A 23,170-nucleotide genomic window follows, 5' to 3' on the forward strand; every position below is an offset into this window, starting at 1 on the left:
ATGAATAGATTCAGGAACAGCTTCTTCCCCACTGTTGTGAGACTTTTGAACAGGCCTCTCAAATGTTGGTTCTGATCTCTCTTTCTGCAGCTGTAACACTGTATTCTGTACTCCATTCTGTTACCCTGATGCACTTTGTGTGGTACAATCTGCTTGTATAGAAGAATGTAAAACAACACTTTTCACTATATGTGACATCAATAAATCAATAGTTGCGAAATGTATAGAAATGTCCTGAGCGACATGATAGTACAACTACATGAATACAAGTTTCCTTTCTGCATTAAAGGCTTGCAAAAAGCAGGGTACTCCCTCTCTGTTTCATAACAAGCAACAATAAGTACTTTCCCAAAAATCTCAACCTCACAAATAAAGCATAAACACAATATAATTCCAAAAGCATTCAATTTACGTTAGAGACGGTATACATCTCATAATATTTTGCTTGTGAAGTGAAACCAAATTATAGATCAAGAAACAAATCTATTCTGCAAACAGTTTTCACAGAGAAAAAAATCTGTTGGAAGAAGAAAAATTCTGTGACATTAAATTGTTAGATGTTTGAGAATTCTCAGACGGAATCCAATTCTGCACTGCAACTAAGAACAAGAAGCAATTCAATATGTGTGGAAGTTATTTCCTAGTTAAATATTATAGTTGCTTTCAGCCCAAATTGTAAACTAATTTACCTTCCTGAAACAAAATCCCTTTCCCAGTTTTCCATTATCAAATCAGTCACACATTTCCCAAAAAACTCATCCAGCACACTACAAATTACCATTACAGCGTGCACTTGCAAAACCACATGTATAAATTACAGTAGCTTTCTGTCTGGGCAGCCAGTGTAAAAGTTGATGTAGCATTATACTGTACAATGTCATGTAGACGATATATTTAACAAACCCTGCGATGGGCTTGATTTGGAAAAGACAGTGGGCAAGAAATCAATTTATTAAATGAATATTCAGTAATGGATTGATGAGGCTGCAGCAGTTTGATCGATCTGTACCGTTTTCTTTTCGGTAAACGCGACAGAATCATTGGAGAAGAGTAACTTTTTAAGGGAATTGTAGATAACACGGAATAATCTAATCATGACTCCTGCAAAAGCCGGCCTTTACGCTGTGATAATGAAAGGCAAAAATAATTTAAATATATGCTTAGGCTTTGCTGTAAGGATAGCAATGAAGAGGTAGAACGAAGGGCTGATCCCTTCTTTATTTCGTTAATTAAACTATGAAGGATTTAATTTGAGCGGATCAAAATGAAAGGAAAAAATCGTGTTTAGACATAATCACAGGGTTTAAAACAAAAAAAAGCAAAGGATAGTTTTACAAAAATACACAGCATTTTCTTTGAATCGATCAGATTTTTGTCAAGCAATCAGACTTCCTCGCGATCTCCACTGCAGACAAGAATGCCATTTAATAAGTAAGCTTTTATTTCGGCCAAGCATGCGCTTCTTAGACAAAATGGATCAGGTCATTGCATTTTAAAGCCAAGTCTAGTCCAGGGCTCCCTCCCTTACAACACACTGGCAGATCCGAAGCTGCTCCCACTTACTCCACTTCTCCCTGAAGATCGCCCTGCGCAGGCACTCACCTAATGCGCCGCTGGCTGAGCTCTGAAGTGTTGGGGTTGGTGGTAAGGGGAGTCGGGGGGGTTTGGTGGGGGGGGAGTTGTAGGTGGACGGGACGGTCGGCGGCTCCCTGGCGGGTTTGTAAAAGGGGGGGAGTGTGGGAATGGATGTGAGGACGTCCCGAGCGGAGGGATCCTGGTGAAGGCAGATTGGTGATCGTGGAGGTTGTCGTAGTGGGGGGGGGGGGGGGGGAATGAAGAGTGGGAAGAAGCCGGCGATAGACGGAGCCGAGCCGAGCCGAGTAAAACCGAACCGAAAACCCGAGCTGACAGATGGGGATGGGGATTGGGATGGAGACGGGCGTCGACGTCACGCACTCAGCCGTACGGCGCGGCTCATTTGGCAGCCACTGGCCACCATAGCTCGCAGTCTGGCGGCCTCGGAGCAAGGGGCAGCCCAGAGAGGGGCGGGGCATAGCCCTTAGCAACCGGAGGCGGGGCCGCGCCCATAGCAACTCGAGATGGGGAGCTCGGCCTTAGCAACCGGGGAAGAGGGTGGATCGTCGAATTGTCAGGGACTCGGTCGCACAGGGATGGGAAGCAGGTAAGTCTCCAGGAGGCAATAAAGGATTAGGGTCAGGTCAGAACCAATGGGGAATTCAAACAAAATCATCATACTTCTTTTATATACGTGTCTTAGGGTACGATGCCAGACAAACTCATTACTTTAATGTTTTTCTTCTCAAAAGATACAATGAAATTTGCTATTCTTGCTATGTACAGTCTGAATTAATATATATAAACTAGGCAAAACTGCAACCTATTTTCTGATTTTCGCTTTCATATTAGTTGTACACAATAAAATATAGTTTATGTCGTAATATTGTTTAACCATAGGCAGAAGGATTTACAGAAGAAATGTTAGGAGTAGAACCAGGCAAACTCATTAAAAATGGTCAGATGCATGAAATTAGTTTACACTTGATGTTTGGCATATAGGAAAATGTACAGCAGCAACAATCAAGTTTACTGTTTTCAAAGTACTGTGCAGACATTTTTACTTTTCTACAAGAGCTTTTTCACTTACATTAAAAATTCAGTAATGTCGCAAAAAAAAGTTGCAAGGAAAGAAAAAATGCTGATAATTTAAAACTTAATATGGACATTAAACAGTAACATGTTATTTTGGGGATAAAATTTCTTCCAGCATGAAAGTATTACAGTTCAATACATTATAAACATAAAGTTATTAGAGAATGATAACAACGCAAAAGACCATCTGGCCAACCATGACTGTGCTATCTTGCTCTTTTTAACTGCAATTCCACTAGTCCCATTTCGCTGTCCTTACCTGAGGCGATTTTGTTTTACTTTTCAGATGTTTTTCAATTTCGTTTTGAACATTGAATCATAATGTTCCTCTACCAAGCTCTCAGGCAGTACAGTCCACATCTTAACCATATGCTCTATCAAAAAAATTGTCTTCTTTGGATTGTTTACCATATATTTCAAATCTGATTCTTGACTCTCTGTCTAGGCCCCACTTGGTTTGGATGCCCACTTTCTCTTATCTATCCATACAACAGAAGTCCTTTTATTATTTAACCATTATCATAAACCTTTTCCACACTCCCTCTCCTCATTCTTTCTGAAGGGTGATGCCCAGAAATGGACACAATATTCCAATTGAGACCTAAACTGTATTATAAAAGGTTCATCATAATTCTTTACCTTTGTATTTGACACCCTATTTGTAAAGTTCAGGGTTTACTTGTGGACGACTGTGAGCAGTTTTGATCCCCTTATTTAAGGGCAAGTTATTATCTCATTGGTGGCAGTTCAGAGAAGGTTCATTAGGATGATCCCTGGAATGAAGGTATTGTCTTATGTGTAAAAGTTAAGCATTAGGTTTGGGACTCTATTCAGTGGAATTTCAAAGAATAAGGGGTGAACTTATTGAGAAACATTTAATTCTTAAGGGGCTTGACAGAATAAATACTGAGAGGATGTTTCCCCTCGGGAGTGTCTAGGACAAAAAGGCAGAGTCTCGTCATTAAGGGGTGGCAATTTAAGACTGAGATGAAGAGGAATTTGTTCTCTCAAAGGGTTGAGAGTCTTTAGAATTCATTGCCACAGACAGCTGTGGGGGTACAGTCCTTGTTCAGTAGGGGAATCAAGGATTTCAGGAAAGCAAACATGAAAAATGGTTGTGGCTATGATTCTGCTGAAAAGCAGAGCAGACCTGATAGGCCAAACAGCCTACTCCTGTTCCTGTTTCTTATGATCTTATGGATTCCTTATACTTGATTAATAACATTCTTAATGTGTCCTTCCATCTTCAATGATTTGTGCACACAGACCCTTGGGGCCCCCCTCCTTCTGCAGTCTTTTAGAAATGTATCTTTTATTTCACATGCCCTCTTATTCTTCTTACTAAAATGTATCAGCACATACTTCTGTGCATTAAATTACATTTGACATGTGACTGTCATTTCACCAGCCTTTCATGCCCTCTTGAAGTCCTGCAAATGCATAAAAGTGGATAACTCCTTGGACGTGATCAGGTGTTTGCTAGAATTTATGGGAAGCTAGGGAAGTGATTGTGGGGTCCATGCAGAGATATTTGTATCATCGATAGGCACAGGTGAGATGCTAGAAGATTGGAGGTTGGATAACGTGGTACCATTATTTAAAAAGGATGGTAAGGAAAAGCGAGGGAACTATAATCTGATGAGCCTGACATCAGTGGTGAGCAAGTTGTTGGAGAGGATTATGAAGGATAGAATTTACATGTATTTGGAAAGGCAAGGACTTATTGGGGATAGCCGACATGGCTTTGTGCATTGGGAATCACGTCCCACTAACTTGATTGAGTTTTTGAAGAAGTGACGAAGATGATTGATGAGGGCAGAGTCGTAGACATTGTCTGCATGCAGTTCACCAAGGCGTTTGACAAGGTTCTGCATGGTAGATTGGTTAGTAAGGTTAGATCACATAGAATACAGGGAGGGCTAGCCATTGGACACAAGATTAGCTCGAAGGTAGGAGACACATTGTGGTGGTGTAGGGTTGCTTTTCAGTCTGGAAGCCTGTGAGCAATGGTGTGCCACATGAATTGGCATCGGGTCCACTGCTTTTTGTCATTTATATAAATGAGTTGGATAAGAATATAAGAGGTATGGTTAGTAAGTTTGCAGATGACAACAAAATTGGTAGTGTAATGCAGCAAAGAGGGTTAGCTCAGATTACAGCGGGATCTTGATCAGATGAGCGAATGGGCTGAGTAGTGGCAGATGGGAGTTTAATTGAGATACATGTGAGGTGCAGCATTTTGGAAAGGCAAATCAGGGCAGGACTGTACACTTAATGGCAGGGTAAGGCAAGTGTTCCTGAACAAAGAGACCTTGGAGTGCTGGTTCATAGTTCATTGAAAGAGGAGTCACAGATAGACAGACAGGGTAGTGAAGAAGGGAAAAGATATAAAAAGAGACCTACGGGCAACTCTTTCTCAGAGGGTGGTACGTGTATGGAATGAGCTGCCAGAGGAAGTGGTGGAGGCTGGTACAATTGCAATATTTAAGAGGTATTTGGATGGGTACATGAATAGGAAGGGTTTGGAGGGATGTAGGCCGGGTGCTGGCAGGTGGGACTAGATTGGGTTGGGATATCTGGCCAGCTTGTTTCCATGCTGTACATCTCTGTCACTCTGTGTTTGCCTTTATTGGTCAGTGTATTGAGTTTAGGAGTTGAGAGGTCATGTTGTGGCTGTATATGACATTGGTTAGGCCACTTTTGGAATACTGCATTCAGTTTGGTCTCCCTGCCACAGGAAAGATGCTGTGAAACTTGAAAGGGTGCAGAAAAGATTTACAAGGATGTTGCCATGGTTGGAGTGTTTGAGCTATAGGGACAGGTTGAATAAGCTGGATTATTTTCCCTGGAGTTTCAGAAGCTGAGGCGTATCTTTACAGAGGTTTATAAAATAATGGGGTAAATAGCCAAGATATTTTCATCAAGGTAGGGGAGTCTAAAATGAAGGGGCATAGATTAAGGTGAGACAGGAAAGATTTAAAAAGGACCTGAGGGGCAACGTTTTCAGGATGGTGTATGTATAGAATGAGCAGCCAGTGAAGGTGGTGGAGGCTGATACAATTACAACCTTTAAAAGGCGTCTGGATGGGTACAAGAATAGGAAGGGTTTAGAGGTAATAGGCCAAGTACTGGCAAATGGGACTAGATTAATTTAGTATATATTGGTTGGCATGGACAAGTGGACTGAAGGGTCTGTTTCTGTACAGTACATCTCTATGACTTCACACTTATCTGGATTAAACTCCATCTGCCATTTCTCCGTCCTTAACTGCAACTGATCTATATCCTGTCATACCCTTTGACTCTCAGTGAGTCTCTCTCTCACTGCACCCTCCAGGTTGTCTCCTCTGCCCTGACAAGGATAGAATCCCCTTAGTCCTCAACTTCCACCCCACCAATCTCCAGATACAGCACATCATCCTCTGCCATTTCTGCCACCTACAGTCAGACCCCACCATCAGAGACATATTTCCCTCCCCAGCCCTATCAGCATTCCACAAGGCCCCTATCTTACTCCCTTGTTAGGTCCACGCCCCCCACCAACCTACCCTCTATTCCCGGCACCTTCCCTTGGTAAAGCCTGAGCCCACAGCTCCCCCTTCACCTCCATCCAAGGGTCCAAAGAAACCTTCCACATCTGGCAGAGATTTTCCTGCACGTGCAAACACCCCATCTACTGTGTCCATTGCTCTTGATGTGGTCTCTTCTACATTGGGGAGATAGGATGCCAACACGAGGAACATTTCAAGAACATCTCTGGGACACATGCACCAACAACCCCACCACCCTGTGGCTGAACATTTCAACTCCCCTTCCCATTCCGTCAAGGACATCCAAGTTCTGGGCCTCTTCCACCGCCAACTCCTAGCTACTCGACACCTGGAGGAAGAACGCCTCATCTTCCACCTTGGGACACTCCAACCACATGGCAGCAGCAATGATTCACCAGTTTCCTCAACTCTCCTCCCCCATCTCATCCCAGATCCAATCCTCCAACTTGGAACCACCCTCTTGAACTGTCCTACCTGTCCATCTTTATTCGCACCTATCCACTCCAACCTATCACCATCACCACCACCCCCACCTGCAATATACCTATCGCCTTCCCAGCTAACTTCCCCCAGCCCCAAGCCCCCAACCCCTCCCCGTCCTATTTATGTCTGAGTCCCCTTTCCCCCTCTGCACAATCCTGATGCAGAGCTTATGCCCGAAACGTTGATTTTCCTGAACTTCGGATGTTGCCTGACCTGCTGTGCTTTTCCAACGCCACACTTTTCAACTCTCATAGTCACATGTCTTGCCTGGTCCAGTTGAGTTTGTGTTGAATGGTGGTCCCTAGGATGTGACTGTAGAGAATTCAATTACCATAATGCTGTTGAATGTTGAAGTGAGCCTGTTAGGAATACAGAACTTTGGAGCAGGACTAGACTACTTGAATTTTCACATCTATTCCACCATTTGAAAGATCATGACTGATCTCGTTGTGGTGTCATCTACATTCCCTATCTGCACCCCAGAACCCTTGACTCCTTGTCTTTCAAGGTTCCCTCTTGAAAATGATGGGCACCTGGCATTTATGTGGTGTCAATTTTATGTGCCACTTAATAGCCCAAGCGTAAATGTAGTCCTGGTACTGCTGCATGCAGAAATGCTATATTATTTGAGAAATGGTGAATGAAACGGAACACTTCGCAATAATTGCTGCACATTCCCATATGATGGAAGGAAGTTCATTGGTGAAACAGTTGAAAATGAATAGGACTAGGACATTGCTCAGGAGGTCGTCAGAACAAGGTCTTTAGGCTCAAGTGATAGGCTTCCAGCAACCACAACCATCTTCCCCTATTTTAAGTATGGCTCCAGGCTTTGGAGAGCTTTCCTCCTTATTCCCATTAACTTCAATTTTACTCAATCACCTTGATGCAATACTTGGTTGAATGCTGCATTGATTTCATTAGCAACCACTTTCAATTCAGCTTGAACCCCTATGTCTACATCTTTCTATGTTGAGTCCTTCTGGTTCAGAGATAGGGATGTTACCACTGTGCCATAAGAACCTTAAAGTATGATTGCATGGTGATACTGCAGTTCAGTTGAGAGTTGTGAATAGTGGTTTTCAACAGTATGACCAATTAAACAGAGAGTGAGAGTTATTTCTATTCCAAAACATCTCAGAGAAATGACAATAAGGGAAGGGAGTGAAATCCATGAGTATAATGCAAAATCAGCTTCAAAAGTATGACCTCATCACCAAATAGATGAAGATATCCATTTAACACAATAAAGTTGAGTCTACTTTGAAAGCAAAGAGACTGGTGACTAAAGAATAAATTACAACATTCACAGGGATGATTTGATTTCATTTTAACTTCAACCGGACTTAGCTAACATACTGTACCAACTGTTCAAAGATGAAATAGCTTGGATGTGCCTCTAGACTGCCAAAAGGCATTTAAAAGTGAAGAAAATACTGACCAACGATAGCACTCTGATCCCAAGAAATAACTGGTTTTAATGTGAGATATCTCACCACTGGAGTTGTGTTTTTTCATTCACAGGATGAAAGCATCATAGGGTCACAGAGTCATAGAGATGTACATCACGAAAACAGACCCTAGTCCATGTCGACCAGATATCTCAACCTAATGTAGTACCACATGCCAGCACTTGGCCCCAATCTCTCTAAAACCTTCCTATTCATATGCCCATCCAAATGCCTTTTAAATGTTGCAATTGTACCAGCATTCACCACTTCCTCCGGCAGCTCATTCCAAACATGCACCACCCTTTGCATGGAAAAGTTGCCCCTTAGATCCCTTTTATACCTTTCCCCTCTCACCCTAAACCTATGGCTTCAAGTTCTGGACTCCCCAATCCCAGAGAACATACTTTGTCTATTTATACTATCCATGCCCCTTATGATTTTATAAAGCTCTATGAGGTCACCCCATAGCCTTCGATGGTCCAGGGAAAACAGCCTATTCGACCTCTCCCCATAGCTCATCCTTGTTAATCTTTTCTGAACCCTTTTAAGTTTCACAACATCCTTCCAATAGGAAGGAGACCAGAATTGCATGCAGTATTCCAAAAGTGGCCGAATTAATGTCGTACAGCCACAACATGACCTCCTATCTCTTATACTCAATGCTCTGACCAATAAAGGAAAGCATAGCAAACACCTTCTTCACTATCCTACCTACCTGCGAATCTACTTTCAAGGAGCCCTGAACTTGCACTCCAAGGTCCCTTCGTTAGGCAACACTCCCTAAGATATTACCATTGAGTGTATAAATCCTGCTAAGATTTGCTTTCCCAAAATGCAGCACCTCACATTTATCTAAATTAAACTCCATCTGCCATTCCTCAGCCCATTTGATCAAGAGGTAAACTTCCTCGCTGTCTACTAACATTCAATTTTGGTGTCATTGAAAACTTACGAACTGTATCTCCTATGTTCATATCCAAATCATTTATATAAATGATAAAAAGTAGTGGATCCAGCGCCGATCCTTGTGGCATACCACTGGTCACAGGCCTCCAGTCTGAAAAACAACCTTCCACCGCCACCCTCTGTCTTCTACCTTTGATCCAGTTCTGTATCCAAATGGCTAGTTCTCCCCATATTCCATGCAATCTAACCTTGCTAACCAGTCTCCCACAGGGAACATTGTCAAATGCCTTACTGATAATAGATCACATCCACCGCTCTGTCCTCGCCGATCCTCTTTGTTACTTTTTCAAAAAGCTCAATCAGGGTCATTAGTCATGATTTCTCAATCACAAAGCCATGTTTACAGCGAAAATTTAGAATGGTGTGTTGCCTCCCTGGTGCCAGGATCAAGGACATCTCAGTAGGGTGCAGAATGTTCTCAAAGGGGAGAGGGACCAGCAGGAGGTCATTGTACACATTGGAACCATAGACATAGGAAGGGAAAAGGATGAGATTCTGAAGGGAGAATATAGAAAGTTAGGCAGGAATTTAACAAGGAGGTCCTCGATGGTAATAATATCTGGGTAACTCCTGGTGCGAGGAGCTAGAAAGGGTAGGAATAGGAGGATAGAGCAGACGAATGTATGGCTGTGGAGCTGATGTATGGGAGAACGATTCACACTTTTAGATCATTGGGATCTCTTCTGGGGTAGAAGTGACCCGTACAAGAAGGATGGATTGCACATGAATTGGAAGGGGACCAATGTACCTGCAGGGAGATTTGCTAGAGCTGCTCAGGAGGATTTAAACTATTAGGGGGTGGGCGTGGTGGGGATGGGCCATGGGTCAGGGGGCAGGGAAGTAATGAGGAAAGAGATCAATCTTAGACTGGTACAGTTGAGAAAAGAAGTGAGTCAAACAGTCAGGGCAGACAGGAACAAAGTAGAGAACAAGGTAGGACTGACAAATGAAACTGCAATTACTTCAATGCAAGGGGCCTTACAGGGAAGACAGATGAACTCAGAGCATGGTTAGGAACATGGGACTGGGATATCAAAGCATTTACAGAAACATGGTCCAGGGATGGATAGGACTGGCAGCTTAATGTCCCAGGGTGCAAATGTTGCGGGAGGGATAGAAAGGGAGGCAAGAGAGGAGGGGGAGCTGCATTTTTGATAAGAGATAGCATTACAGCTGTACTTAGGATATTCCCAGAAATACAACCAGGGAAGTTATTTGGGTGGAAATGAGAAATAAGGAAGTGATGATCACTTTACTGGGATTGTATTATAGACCCCCTAATAGTCAGAGGGAAATTGAGAAACAAATTTGTAAGGAGATTTCAGTTATCTGTAAAAAAAAATAGGGTTATTGTAGGGAATTTTAACTTTCCAAAAATAGACTGGGACTGCCATAGTATTAAGGACTTAAATGGAGAGGAATTTGTTAAGTGTGGACACAAAAAATTTACTGATTCAGTATGTGGATGTACCTACTAGAGAAGGTGCTAAACTTGACCTAGTCTTGGGAAATAAGGCAGGGCAGGTGTCTGAGGTGTCAGTGGGGTAGCACTTTGGGGCCAGTGACCAACATGGGCGGCATGGTGGCACAGTGGTTAGCACCGCTGCCTCACAGCGCCAGAGACCCGGGTTCAATTCCCGCCTCAGGCGACTGACTGTGTGGAGTTTGCACGTTCTCCCCGTGTCTGCATGGGTTTCCTCCGGGCGCTCCAGTTTCCTCCCACAGTCCAAAGATGTGCGGGTCAGGTGAATTGGCCATGCTAAATTACCTGTAGTGTTAGGTAATGGGTAAATGTAGGGGTATGGGTGGGTTGCGCTTCAGTGGGTCGGTGTGGACTTGTTGGGCTGAAGGGCCTGTTTCCACATTGTAAGTAATCTAATCTAATTCAAGTAGTTTTAAAATAGTGATGGAAAAGGATAGAGCAGATCTAAAAGCTGAAGTTCTAAATTGGAGGAAAGCTAATTTTGACAGTTTTAGGCAAGAACTTTCAAAAGCTGATTGGGGGCAGATGTTCTCAGGTAAAGGGACAGCTGGAAAATGAGAAGCCTTCACAAGTGAGATAATGAGAGTCTAGTGACAGTATATTCCTGTTCGGATGAAAGGAAAGGATGACAGGTGTAGGGAATGCTGGATGACTAGAGAAATTGAAGGTTTGCTTAAGAAAAAGAAGGAAGCGTATGTCAGGTATAGACAGGAGAGATTGGCTGAATCCTTGGAAGAGTATAAAGGCAGTAGGAGTACACTTAAGAGGGAAATCAGCAGAGGTAAAAGGGGACATGAGATAGCTTTGGCATATAGGGTTAAGGAGTATCCAAAGGGTTTTTACAAATACATTAAGGACAAAAGGGTAACTAAGGAACGAATAGGGCCCCTCAAAGATCAACAAGGCAGCCTTTGTGTGGAGCCGCAGGAGATACTAAATGAGTGTTTTGCATCAGTGTTTACTGTGGAGAATGATATGGAAGATATAGAATGTGGGGAAATAGAGTCATAGAGATGTACAGCATGGAAACAGACCCTTTGGTCCAACCTGTCCATGCCAACCAGATATCCCAACCCAATCTAGTCCCAACTGCCAGCACCCGGCCCATATCCCTTCAAACCCTTCCTATTCATATACCCATCTAAATGCCTCTTAAATGTTGCAATACCACCCTCTGTGTGAGAAAGTTGCCCCTTAGGTCTCTTTTATATCTTTCCGCTCTCACCCTAAACCTATGCCCTCTAGTTCTGGACTCCCCCACCCCAGGGAAAAGACTTTGACTATTTATCCTATCCATGCCCCTCATGATTTTGTAAACCTCTATATGGTCACCCTTCAACCTCCAATGCTCCAGAGAAAACAGCCCCAACCTGTTCAGCCTCTCTCTCTAGCTCAAATCCCCCAACTCTGGCAATATCCTTGTAAATCTTTTCTGAACCCTTTCAAGTTTCACAACATCTTTCCGATAGGAAACAGACCAGAATTGCATGCAATATTCCAACAATGGCCTAACTAATGTTGTGGCTATGCAGGACATGACCTCTCAACCCCTGTACTCAATACTCTGACCAATAAAAGCAAGCATACCAAACACATTCTTCACTATCCTATCTACCTGCGACTCCACTTTCAAGGAGCTATGAACCTGCATTCTCTTTGTTCAAAAACACTCCCTAGGACCTTACCATTAAGTGTATAAGTCCTGCTAAGATTTGCTTTCCAAAATACAGCACCTTGCATTTGTGTGACATCATGAAAAATGTCCATATGACAGAGGAGGTGGTGCTGGAAGTATTGAAATGCATAAAGGTGGATAAATCGCCAAGACCTGATCAGGTGTACCCTAGAACTCTGTGGGAAGCGAGGGAAGTGATTGCTGGGTCCCTTGCAAAGAAATTTGTATCATTGATAGTCACAGGTAAGGTGCCAGAAGACTGGACATTGGTTAACATGGTACCATTATTTCAGAAAGGTGGCAATGACAATCTAGGGAACTACAGACTGGTGAGCCTGATGTCAGTGGTGGGCACATTTTTGGAGGGAATCCTGAAGGACAGGATTTACACAAATTTGGAAAGGCAAGGACTGATTAGGCTGAGCCCATTTATTGCCCATCCTTAATTGTTAAGAGTCAACCATATTGCTGTGGATCTGGAGTCACATGTGGGCAAGACCAGGTAAGGATGACAGTTTCCTTCCCTAAAGGTCATTCTGACAATCAACAATGGTTTCATGGTCATCATTAAGCTATTAAGTCCAGAGTTCTTTTTATTAAATTCAAATTCTACCATCAGCCATGGTGGGATTTGAACCCACGTCCCTATAATATTACCTAGATCTCTGGACTAACAGTCCAACACCACTCCCCAATGTTATTCAAGATCGTAATGGAAGATTGTGTGGATTGAAAGACCTGTTGTTTCTGCTTCGCATTCATCAATGAAGCCAGAGTGTTGTCACTCACAAGGTGAGACAGAAAAATAATCATCACAGAACATAAAATCCCTACAGTATTGAAGCAGGCCATTTAGCCCACTAAGCTAACACTGACCCTCTGAAGAGCATTCCACCCAGACCCAGACCCAGACCCAGCCCCAGCCCCAGCCCCAGCCCCCTTCTATCTCTGTAACCCTGCATTCCCCCAGGCTAATCCACCCAACGTGTACATCCCTGGATACTTACAGGCAATTTAGCATGGCCAATCCACCTAATTTCACTTCGTGGGAAAAATCCAGAGGAAGTTCATGCAGATATGGGAGAATGTGCAAACTTCACACAGTCACCCGAAGGTGGAATCAAACCTGGGTCCTTGGTGCTGTGAGGTAGCATTGCTAACCACTGAGCCACTGTGCCGCATTCAGGTGGTATTACAAAATTCTTCAACTACCTGTATGATAGAAAATTCACTTTGTTAATTAACCACCAAGTCCTTAACTTCATATTTGGTTCAAAAACAGGCTACGATCTCGCAGTAACATGACTTCAGAGGTGGATTTGATTTTAATGACGCCTTGGTACAATGTTAAAAATCAGAAATTTAGTCAGTAGATCATTATAATGTGATGCACTTGAGATTTCCTATGAAGACTGATTCGTTCTTAGCTTGTAACTCGTACATTACTTTCCATATATAAATAACATGCCATTGTTTTCCAGAGAAATTAATTAAGAAGGTTCCAGGGATGTAGTGCTCAGTGAAATGCTCAATTATTTCATGAATGGATGGCCTGAACAGTGTGATGAGAAACAACAGCAATATCTCACACATAGAAATGAATGGTGTTTATCAATGCTGTAACCGCTGGGGTTTATTTATAGTATTCCACCAAATTCTAATGAAAGATTGTTGCGGAATCAATAGCACACAGGGATTGTCTGTATGAAAGTGGTAGCAAGAAACTGGTTTTGGTATGAGATTAGACAGAGATATTGAAGAATTATTGAAAAGTACGCGCTAGAATGAGAAATAATGCATCCAAAGTTCATTGGTCCAATATAAGGAAATCATGCAAATAAGTATATGTTGATTTCTTTGAAATAGATGACAGAATTCCTTATTTTGGTGGATATTCAGCAGGTGGATAAATGCTGAGTTTATACCACAAGTGAAAAAACTTTTGCAATTTTGAAAAGTTGACTTCCTACTTGTGGGTTGCCAGAGGTGATGATGTCTGACGGTGATCCACTGTTTGTCAGAAATGTTGAAAATATTTCTAAGAATGAAGTCAATCCCCATATAATCTAGCACTGAATGCTACAAGTATACAGATTCTGAAGATGTGTTGCAAATACGTTTGCAATGTGTTAAGCTAGGTAATGATTCCTATGATCCACTTTAATAGGCTCAACATTTTTGTTTCTTTCAAAATAACCACACAATCTACAACAGGTTGCTCATGTTATGAGTTAGTGTTCAGAACTGCTTCAAAGGTTTCATTTGTTTTAGACTGTCATTAGTTTCAAATCAGTAGAAAATCAACACAAAGTGAGTCCTAATAACACAAAACAGGACATTTGGAGCGATCACTGCTAATCAGGAGATCCTTTTGAAAGGTGGACAAGATGGAAAAGAGAAGTATGTGATTGCAGCTGGTGTAAAGAGACAAAATGCCCTAATATATCTATGAAGACCAAAGGGAAATGCTATTTTTGTCATGCAGATCATTTGCCTGAAAATAAATCTAATCAACGGAAGCCATGATAATCATTCTGTAATCCACTATAGTCAAGGGAAAGTCATGAAAAAACTGAAAGTTTGCCAGTGTCACAGAAATCACCAGTAAAGTATGTAAGTAAAGTCATCAAGTAAAAACAAAACACTATGGATGTTGAAAGTCTGAAACAAACATAGAAAATGCTGGAGAAACTCAGGAGGTCTGGCAGCATCTGTGGTGAGAAGAACAGAGTTAACCTTTCAAACCTGGTATGACCCTTTATCAGAAGCAAAATGTGTCAGACATGTTCTCTTTATAAAACTTCTAAATTTCTGTCCGTGGGCCTCTGGCATCAACTCAGATGCATTCGGTACTGCAGTTTTTACTTTCTCATAATCACACTAGTGCTCTGCTGAAATAAATCCAAAGCCTTTCTTTCTAAAACAATTTATCGAAGCATAGCCCACTGTTCTTTACACAAATTCAGAATTGTGGTGAATTTCTTGAAGGACACAGTATATTCCCAGTCCATTCTCACTAAAATGAGGTAGTAGAAGTTATTAATTAAATCAAAATTAAGAAAATTTCTCTTTGAGGAAGCCTCGTATCTCCTCATCACTTCACGTTTGTGAAATCCGAACTAACGTTCCATTTTGACGTGTTTCCTCTCTTAATAATTTCTCTCTAAGTTAATCTTGCTTAGTTTTACCCTTTTAATTCTGGCCAGTTGCAGTTGGGCACTGACAGATTTGATCCTTTCCTCCTCGAACTTCAAATACCTACCAAGACTTCAAGTATCCAGACCCTTTTAGCTCCCAATCACACATTAATCCCCACGAGCTCTACTACAGCCTGTGAATCAACTTTTTGCAACTGTTCACAACTCGGAGTCAGAACTGTCCTTTCAGCAAAGGCTTGAGTTTCAAAGATATTCATGTCAATTTCCTCATTCAATATAGCAACACCGAATGTGAAATCTTATTTAAATTCTGAAAAATTTCTTGAACTTCAATCTCTGGGTTCACATCCCGGATCTAACCCCAATTTTTGTTACATTTCACACAGGATAAACCTATCGCGTAAATCAAAATATTCAAATTTACTGAATGACCTACATGTGTAGAAATTACCAACAGGATTCTTTGTATTATAGATTTTAACACAAATCAGAACCAGTACAAATCAAACATGAATTAACAGGCAAAATGTATTTTAAATAGAAAGGTAGATTGGTATAATTGATTTGATTTATTTATTATCTTGTGTATTTTGTCACAAAATGCAGTGAAAATATTGTGAAGTGTAGTCACTCTCTAGTGCCATCTTAAAATACAGAAAAATAAATCAAAACATAGAATATAAAGGCAGAAAAATAAAAGTGTTCATCTTTACAGTCCTCCTTATTAAATGCTCCGCGATGGGCCTGGTGGCCAGGCACAAGCCCCCTTTTGCCATGATGATTTCATTGAATGCAAGTTGCCCCTTCAGCACCATCTCTCCTCCACTGATGCCATTGCTACTATGAGTCCTCGCTGGACCTTGCCAATGCAGACGCCACCAAAGCCACCAGGTACTGCTCCAGCCCAAACTCTCCTCCACCGCCACAATGAGTTTGCTTCAGGCCTACCTCGCCAATATCATTAGGTCCCATACTGGGCCCAAACTTACCTCTGCCACCACCTCCATGAATCTGAGCTGGAGACAGACGCCACTAGGAATTCACACCCGCCTCCACCACAGCAGCCATGATTCAGTACTAGGACTGCCTCGTCGATATAAAAGCTGCCAGGATCTCAAACTCACCTCGTCCACAGTAATGAGTCCAAGCAGGGCTCGCTTACTGACCACGGTTGATGCTGTCGCCACGACCAAATTCTTCAACAGAGAGGTAAATAAAATAAAAGATTAAACAAAGAAGAGGAGAAAAAAGAACAAAAGGAAAAGCAGACCGAGTGGGTGAGCTGTGGACTCAGAAACCCTACTCCACTGCCGTCTTACTGGGAGAGTTTTTGCTGGAACAAAGCTACATCACATGAAACCCCGAAGTTCATTAGAATTAGAATATCCTTTGCAAGGTTTGTGAAGGTTTGTAGCTCGGGTTGAGATTTAGGGTGTAGGTTTGCTCGCTGAGCTGTAAGTTTGATATCCAGACATTTCGTTACCTGGCTAGGTAACATCATCAGTGGCTACCTCCAAGTGAAGCGAAGCTGTTGTCTCCTGCTTTCTATCCATGGGATGTACTGGGTCTTTGAAGTTTGTTAGTATTAGTGGGTTTATGTGCTACTAGGGTTCCGAGGGGTCTTCGTAGTCTGGCTGTCATTTCTGAAACTACTTTGATGTATGGTAAGGTGGTTAGGGTTTCTGGCTGTGTTTGGTCTGCTTGTCTAGGTTTGTTCTTGAGGATTCTGCGCACTGCGCATTGTAACTAACAAACTTAAAAGAGCAAGTACATCCCATGGACAAAACCAACGTCATCGACAAAATTCCTTGCAAGGACTACCACAAACACTACGTAGGACAAACAGGAAGATAGTTAGCCATCAGGATACACGAACACCAGCTAGCCACAAAAAGACACGGCTCTCTCTCCCTCGAAGCCCTACACACGGATGAAAAAAGCCACCATTTCGACTGGGACAACACATCTATCCTGGGACAGGCTAAGCAACAGCATGCCAGAGAATTCCTAGAGGCCTGGCACTCCAACCACAACGCCATAAACAAACACATAGACCTAGATACCATCTATCAACCCCTCAGAAAACAAACAGGAAATGACATCACCACAAACCCCAGGACCCCTATCCAGGAGAAAGATATAAACAGAAAGCAGGAGACAACAGCTTCACTTCACTTGGAGGTCGCCACTGATGAAGTTACCTAGCCAGGTAACGAAATGTCTGGATATCAAACCCACAGGTCAGCGAGCAAACCTACACCCTAGAATATCCTTTATTGTCACATGCACTCAAGTACCAAAGACAAGAGTACGGTGAAAAGTTTTTTACAATTTCACCTACTGTGGCCATCCTAGATACAAGTACCTAGGTACAAATTTTGGACACAAAAAAAGGAATAAAAAAGATAAATAGTTTCATTACTTTACAATGATTCATCATATAAGTTAGAAATAAGACATTGTTATAGGAATAGGTATTACTGTCAGATAAACAAATCACAAATAAACATCACAGGGGCTTCCACATATGGTCTGACTGCCTGCGCCAGACCCCAGCCCAACAACCATTCCTGCTTCGCTCCAAGCCTCCAGTGCACTCTGCACCAGCTCTCAGCTGCTCCAAGTTTTCTCTGGCACTCTCTTCCCTGTGCCAGCCCTCTGCACGGGAACTACTTCTTGTAGACCTCCGCTCCAGGACTCGCTTCCCCTTGCCAGACTCAACTCCAGGATTTTCTCCTGCTACTTCCACAGAAATGGGGCTTTATGAGCTAAATAGTTTCCCTTTGTATTTTCTTTATTCATGCAGGGTAGGTAAGGGGTCCTTTGTTCACTTTTTCATTTACAGGAACACAATAATCATCAGAGAGATGCAGTTCTATAAACCTAATATTTTTCAGGTTATTTCAATCCTTATAATGCAATGTTCCAAAGTCTTTTTTTAAACTAATAACAGTCAGGTTCACTTTCTGGCCACTTCAAGGCAAACACATACATTTGCATTTCTGCGCTATTCATGAAGCTATCAAAGTTTTATTCGTTTTTTGCCAGTTGCACACTACTTCGAACAGACCATGCCGTCTTCTCGACCAAACACAAAAACATAGGAACATTCTGTGTTCCTCTTTCTGTCTCTGACTACTTTCTCTTCAATGTCTGCATTTTGGATTGATAGCTTTCACCATTTCCTGCTTCCCCTGTCCTCTGCCTTAGCTTCTCTGCTTGTAGCTTTCTTTTCTGTGTGCAGCTCCTGTTAATGTTTGCCAGATACATGGTTTTTGTATGTTAACTTTCTTTGGTTCTGCTTCCAGATCCAGGTTGCAAGGGCAAGTATTAATTATCCAAGAAAATTATAATCAATCCCTTTAAAATTGATACATACGCTTAAAGATCCTTCTCAAGAGTTCTTACAAATAATTACAGATTCCACAGATATTTTAAAGACATTCCAAATTTCCCTTACTGTACTGCATCTGGATCAGTGGTCATTACGAGATACATATGCTGAAATAAAAACAAAAAAAAACGCTGAAAATACTGAGCAGATCATGCAACGTCCGTAAAGAGAAACTGAACTAACATTTCAAATTAATGATTTTTCACCAAAACTAAAGACTGACAGAAACATAACAGATGTTAAGTTAGTATAAGGTGGGAGAAAGTAGAAGAAAAATACAAGTCTGTTCGGGTGGAGGTGCAGAAACATCAACTAATGAAAAACTTCATGATGTTACAGTCAGAGAATGGTAATGATATAGTAAAGAAATAAAAGTTGTATCCAGAATATGTATATAGAACCATATAAAATATGTGAATATAGCATGAAGGGATAAAGAAATAAATAAGCCAGAAGAAAACATAGAACAAGAAGGAGGCAGATGTTGCAATATAAAGTTGTTGAACTCAATATTGAGCCCAGAAGGCTATAGAGTAATAAAAGATGAAGTGATGTTTCTTGAATTTGCATTGAGTTTCATTGGTAACTATTCCATTGTATAGTTTAATAAGTTTGCTTGATAATTGGGTGCAAGTTAGTTTCGTTGGCTAGAAAGCTAGCACATGGATCTGATTAACACCCTTAACAGGGTTTGGATTCCATTCTAGCTGAGATAAACTTGGGTCTACCTCAATGCCATTTCCTACACAAGCCCCATATCATTTACTGTTTTTAATATCTATAAATCTATTGATCTCTATTTTTAATGTATTTAACTACTGAACTCAACAAAGTTCTCCAAACTACTGAATTTCAAAAATTCGCAATCCTCTGAGTGAAGAAATTTCTCCTCATCTCAGTCCTATTGAATGTGTGCTGTTGGCATCACTTTGCATCACAATACAGCCCTCCAACTAACTGAACTTACTAACATTGATATGTTTCCATAAACACATAAAGGACATGAAATTGCAGAATGTAACAACTAAATACACCCAAAATAAGTTAAAATGATACATTAAGATAGAAGTGAATTTTTAATGACACAGATACATACAATATCTATAGTTTTAAACTTTAATTTCATAAGTGTGGAGAGTCTCCATTTTAAATTGAATTTATTAAAATTTAGTTATTATTAAATTTTAATAAATCTTTAGTTGTTTCTTTCTCTCATATACTTGTTTTTAATTCTAGCTTTATTTCTGTTTCTTTTGCTTCCTAGACATGATCGTACATTGAATTCAATAATTTAACTATCAAGCAGGGGGTGTGTGGGATGGTCAGGATGAAAGAAAAGGGAGAAAGAAAATTGGCCAGGCAAGAGGTTATTAAGAGGATCAAGCTTTGCGTGTGTTTGAGGCAGCACAAAAGTCCATTCCAAAACAATGTCAGTTGGGTCATGAATGTTCCTTCAGCCCTGGTGTTAAATAATGATCAAGCAAAAGTTCCAATGTTAAGTGTACACAATGATCCTTTCCTATTATATCTGCAACGTGACAGGAAAATGCTGCTAAATGAGACAACTGAAAATAGGGACTTACTGTATAGAGATGTATGTCATGTTGTTCCAAATGTTCTTTGTTATTTCATCAATTGAATTATGCCTTAACTTCTATAATAATAGCAAATATAGTGACTTTGTGTGCTGCTGAGGCCATAGGAATCACTAACCACTTTAGAAAAGATTGTAAAACTGTCTAAAAATTGCCGAGGTAACCATTGTTGTACAATTATTTAATTTTGTTTGAAATTCTGGTTAAGTGACTTCAACTGACAGCATTGAGATGTGCATTGTATTTCACAACTTTTTCAAATACATTTCAAGCAGAAATCTGCCAAAATTATCAAGAAATAAGTGTTAACATTTCTATGAACAATTGAAATGTATATTGTTTTAAAATAAATGCACTAATTACAAATCTTAAACACAAGAGGGCAAGCTTGACTCAGACAGTTACCTGATTTTATATATAATAAATAACTTATCTCAAACTATACCATTTGAAAATGCAAAAATACCTTGTTATTCAGTTGCTATGAAACATGAACTTTATTAGACAAACATACAAATGTATTTTGTTTTTAATATTTCTTGCCTCTTCTTTGACATAACTTATTTGCTCCTGGCTCAAAGCTCCTCTATATTTTCCTTTACCTCTTTGACCTGCTTCCAGGCCTCTGGGAATATTACATTTGAAATTGGGCAATAATTGTGTAGCAAGAACAAAGCAAAAGAGAAAGAGCAGTCATCAGGCCATAAGATATAGGAGCAGATTTAGGCCATTCACATCATCAAGTCTGCTCCACCATTTGATCATGGCTGATATGTTTTTCAACATCATTCTCTGCCTTCTCCCTGTAACCTTGGATCCGCTTACCAATCAAGAATATATCTATCTCTGTCTTAAATACATTGAATCAGTTGGCATTCATATCCTTCTGTGACAATGAATTCCACACATTCATCACTCTCCAGCTGAATTAATTCTTCCTCATCGCTATTCTAAAGAGTCATCCCTTCACTCTCAGGCTGTGGGCTCAGGTCCTAGACTTTCCTACTAGTGGAAAAAATGTTTATGCATTTTTTTGTCATACTAATACAAGAAAGTTTTCCATGTTTATTTTTAACACAATGGACTGGTAAATTAAATATTTTTTATTTTTTTTAAATCATCACAGCAATCAATAAAATGCTAAAACAGTAAAAGTGTAATTGTTAAGTCCTGTCTGTAAATATGTTATTCACTCAACAAAGAAAACAAGAATGTAAACCATTTTGGCATACTTTCCATACAAAATTATGCTGGCACGTAGTTTTTAATTAGCCCAAAGAACCCATAGACGGTTCTTTGTGACAATATTTCAGATTTATCCAAGGTAATTATAAAACGTTGTATTAAATGGATGTTTTTCAATTAAACCATTTAAATTATTAATATAACTAAAAGTAGTATGAATTGTCATCATTATTTGTCAAACTTACCAGGTGATGAGGTGTACTCATAAACTGGAGTTTCATCTGCTTCAAGTATGTGGCAGTAATGGGCATATTATAATCTATCACGCCAGCCAGTGAGGAAGGTCTTTCATTTTCTGAAAAATGTATAAAATAAACTGTATTATTATTTCTTTTACACGTGGCAGAAAGAAAGTTAACTATTCCATTAAAAAAAAGTTCAATAAATATTCAGCATTTACCTTTTGAGTCCACACCATTCGGGTTTATGTGCATTCGTTTTTGACATTCTGTGCAGCTCATCAAAAACCTGGTCACTGCTTCTCTTGGGAGAAATGCATATGTCTCAGCAATCTGGTTTTGAAAAATGGAGAATATTTAAGTTAGAATGAAACTACTATTTGATTTACAAAGGCAATCTGTAATTGAAGGCATAAAATAGTGCTGGACAGACAAGGAACCTTTCTTCACGCTTATTTAACACCTGCCATTTCAACACTAGATCTGTGTAACCATTGGGTGTTAGTGTTTGTAGATTAAAATAAAATTGTTGCTGCAGTTAAAGATTTCACTGGTTGCTACAGAAACCAAATACATTCTTGGAATGATTTAAACAATTTGTTACTACACCATATGATTTATTGTTCAGGTTCACTCAGTGAAATCACTTTAAATGTAAGCAATTATAGCTGAGTTGCAGATATTCTTACATGATTATTGCAAGGTTTAAAATAATTTTGTTCATTGTTAGTAGAAACCTGGTTGAAAATATTGCTTTGTTGATGCCAATTCCAATAATGTTTGAGAACTGAAGCAGAATACTGAAAAAAATACTATGAAATGATAAGTAATTTCAACTTCACAAACTATTATTAGTGAAAGTGATGTTTATTGAAAACAAAGTAATTGGCTACTTCAAATGCACAATCTGTACATTTTATATTTTATGTTTATCATATTTTCAATCAGCAATAATCATGGATAGGGTGAATCGCCAAGGTCCTTTTCATAGGGTGGAGGAGACCAACACTAGAGGGTATAGCTTTAAAGTGAGAGGGGAAAGGTTTAAAAAGGACCCGAGGGGTAACTTCTTCACACAGAGGATTGTGTGTTAATGGAACTAGCTGTCAGAGGAAGTGGTGGAGGCAAGTACAATTACAACATTTAAAAGGCATCTAGATGGACATATGATTATGAAGCGTTTAGAGAGATATGGGCCAAATGCTGGCAAATAGTACTAGGTCAGATTGGGATTTCTGGTCAGCATGGACAAGTTGGAATAATGTGTCTGTTTCTGTGCTAAATGAGTCTATGACTATGAAGTTACATGACAAAAACAAA

General features: G+C 40.5%; 1 protein-coding gene across 2 annotated transcripts in view; it reads right to left on the minus strand.

Annotated features, from left to right (window-relative positions):
* LOC132822762 (nucleolar protein 4-like) overlaps positions 1–23,170 on the minus strand; it is a 278,882-nt gene that overhangs the window by 243,786 nt on the left and 11,926 nt on the right. Inside the window, exons 2-3 of one of the 2 annotated variants that reach the window (XM_060836076.1) lie at positions 22,072–22,183; positions 21,857–21,966 (exon numbers count right to left, since the gene is read on the minus strand). In XM_060836076.1, the coding sequence (XP_060692059.1) occupies positions 21,857–21,966; positions 22,072–22,132 (171 nt within the window). In that variant the 5' untranslated portion in view covers positions 22,133–22,183. Of the gene's footprint in view, positions 1–1,602; positions 1,804–21,856; positions 21,967–22,071; positions 22,184–23,170 lie in introns of those variants that run through there. The other variant, XM_060836073.1, reaches the window with a different exon arrangement.

Source organism: Hemiscyllium ocellatum, chromosome 15 (genome assembly GCF_020745735.1).
Source record: "Hemiscyllium ocellatum isolate sHemOce1 chromosome 15, sHemOce1.pat.X.cur, whole genome shotgun sequence".
Classification (NCBI taxonomy): Eukaryota; Metazoa; Chordata; class Chondrichthyes; order Orectolobiformes; family Hemiscylliidae; genus Hemiscyllium; species Hemiscyllium ocellatum.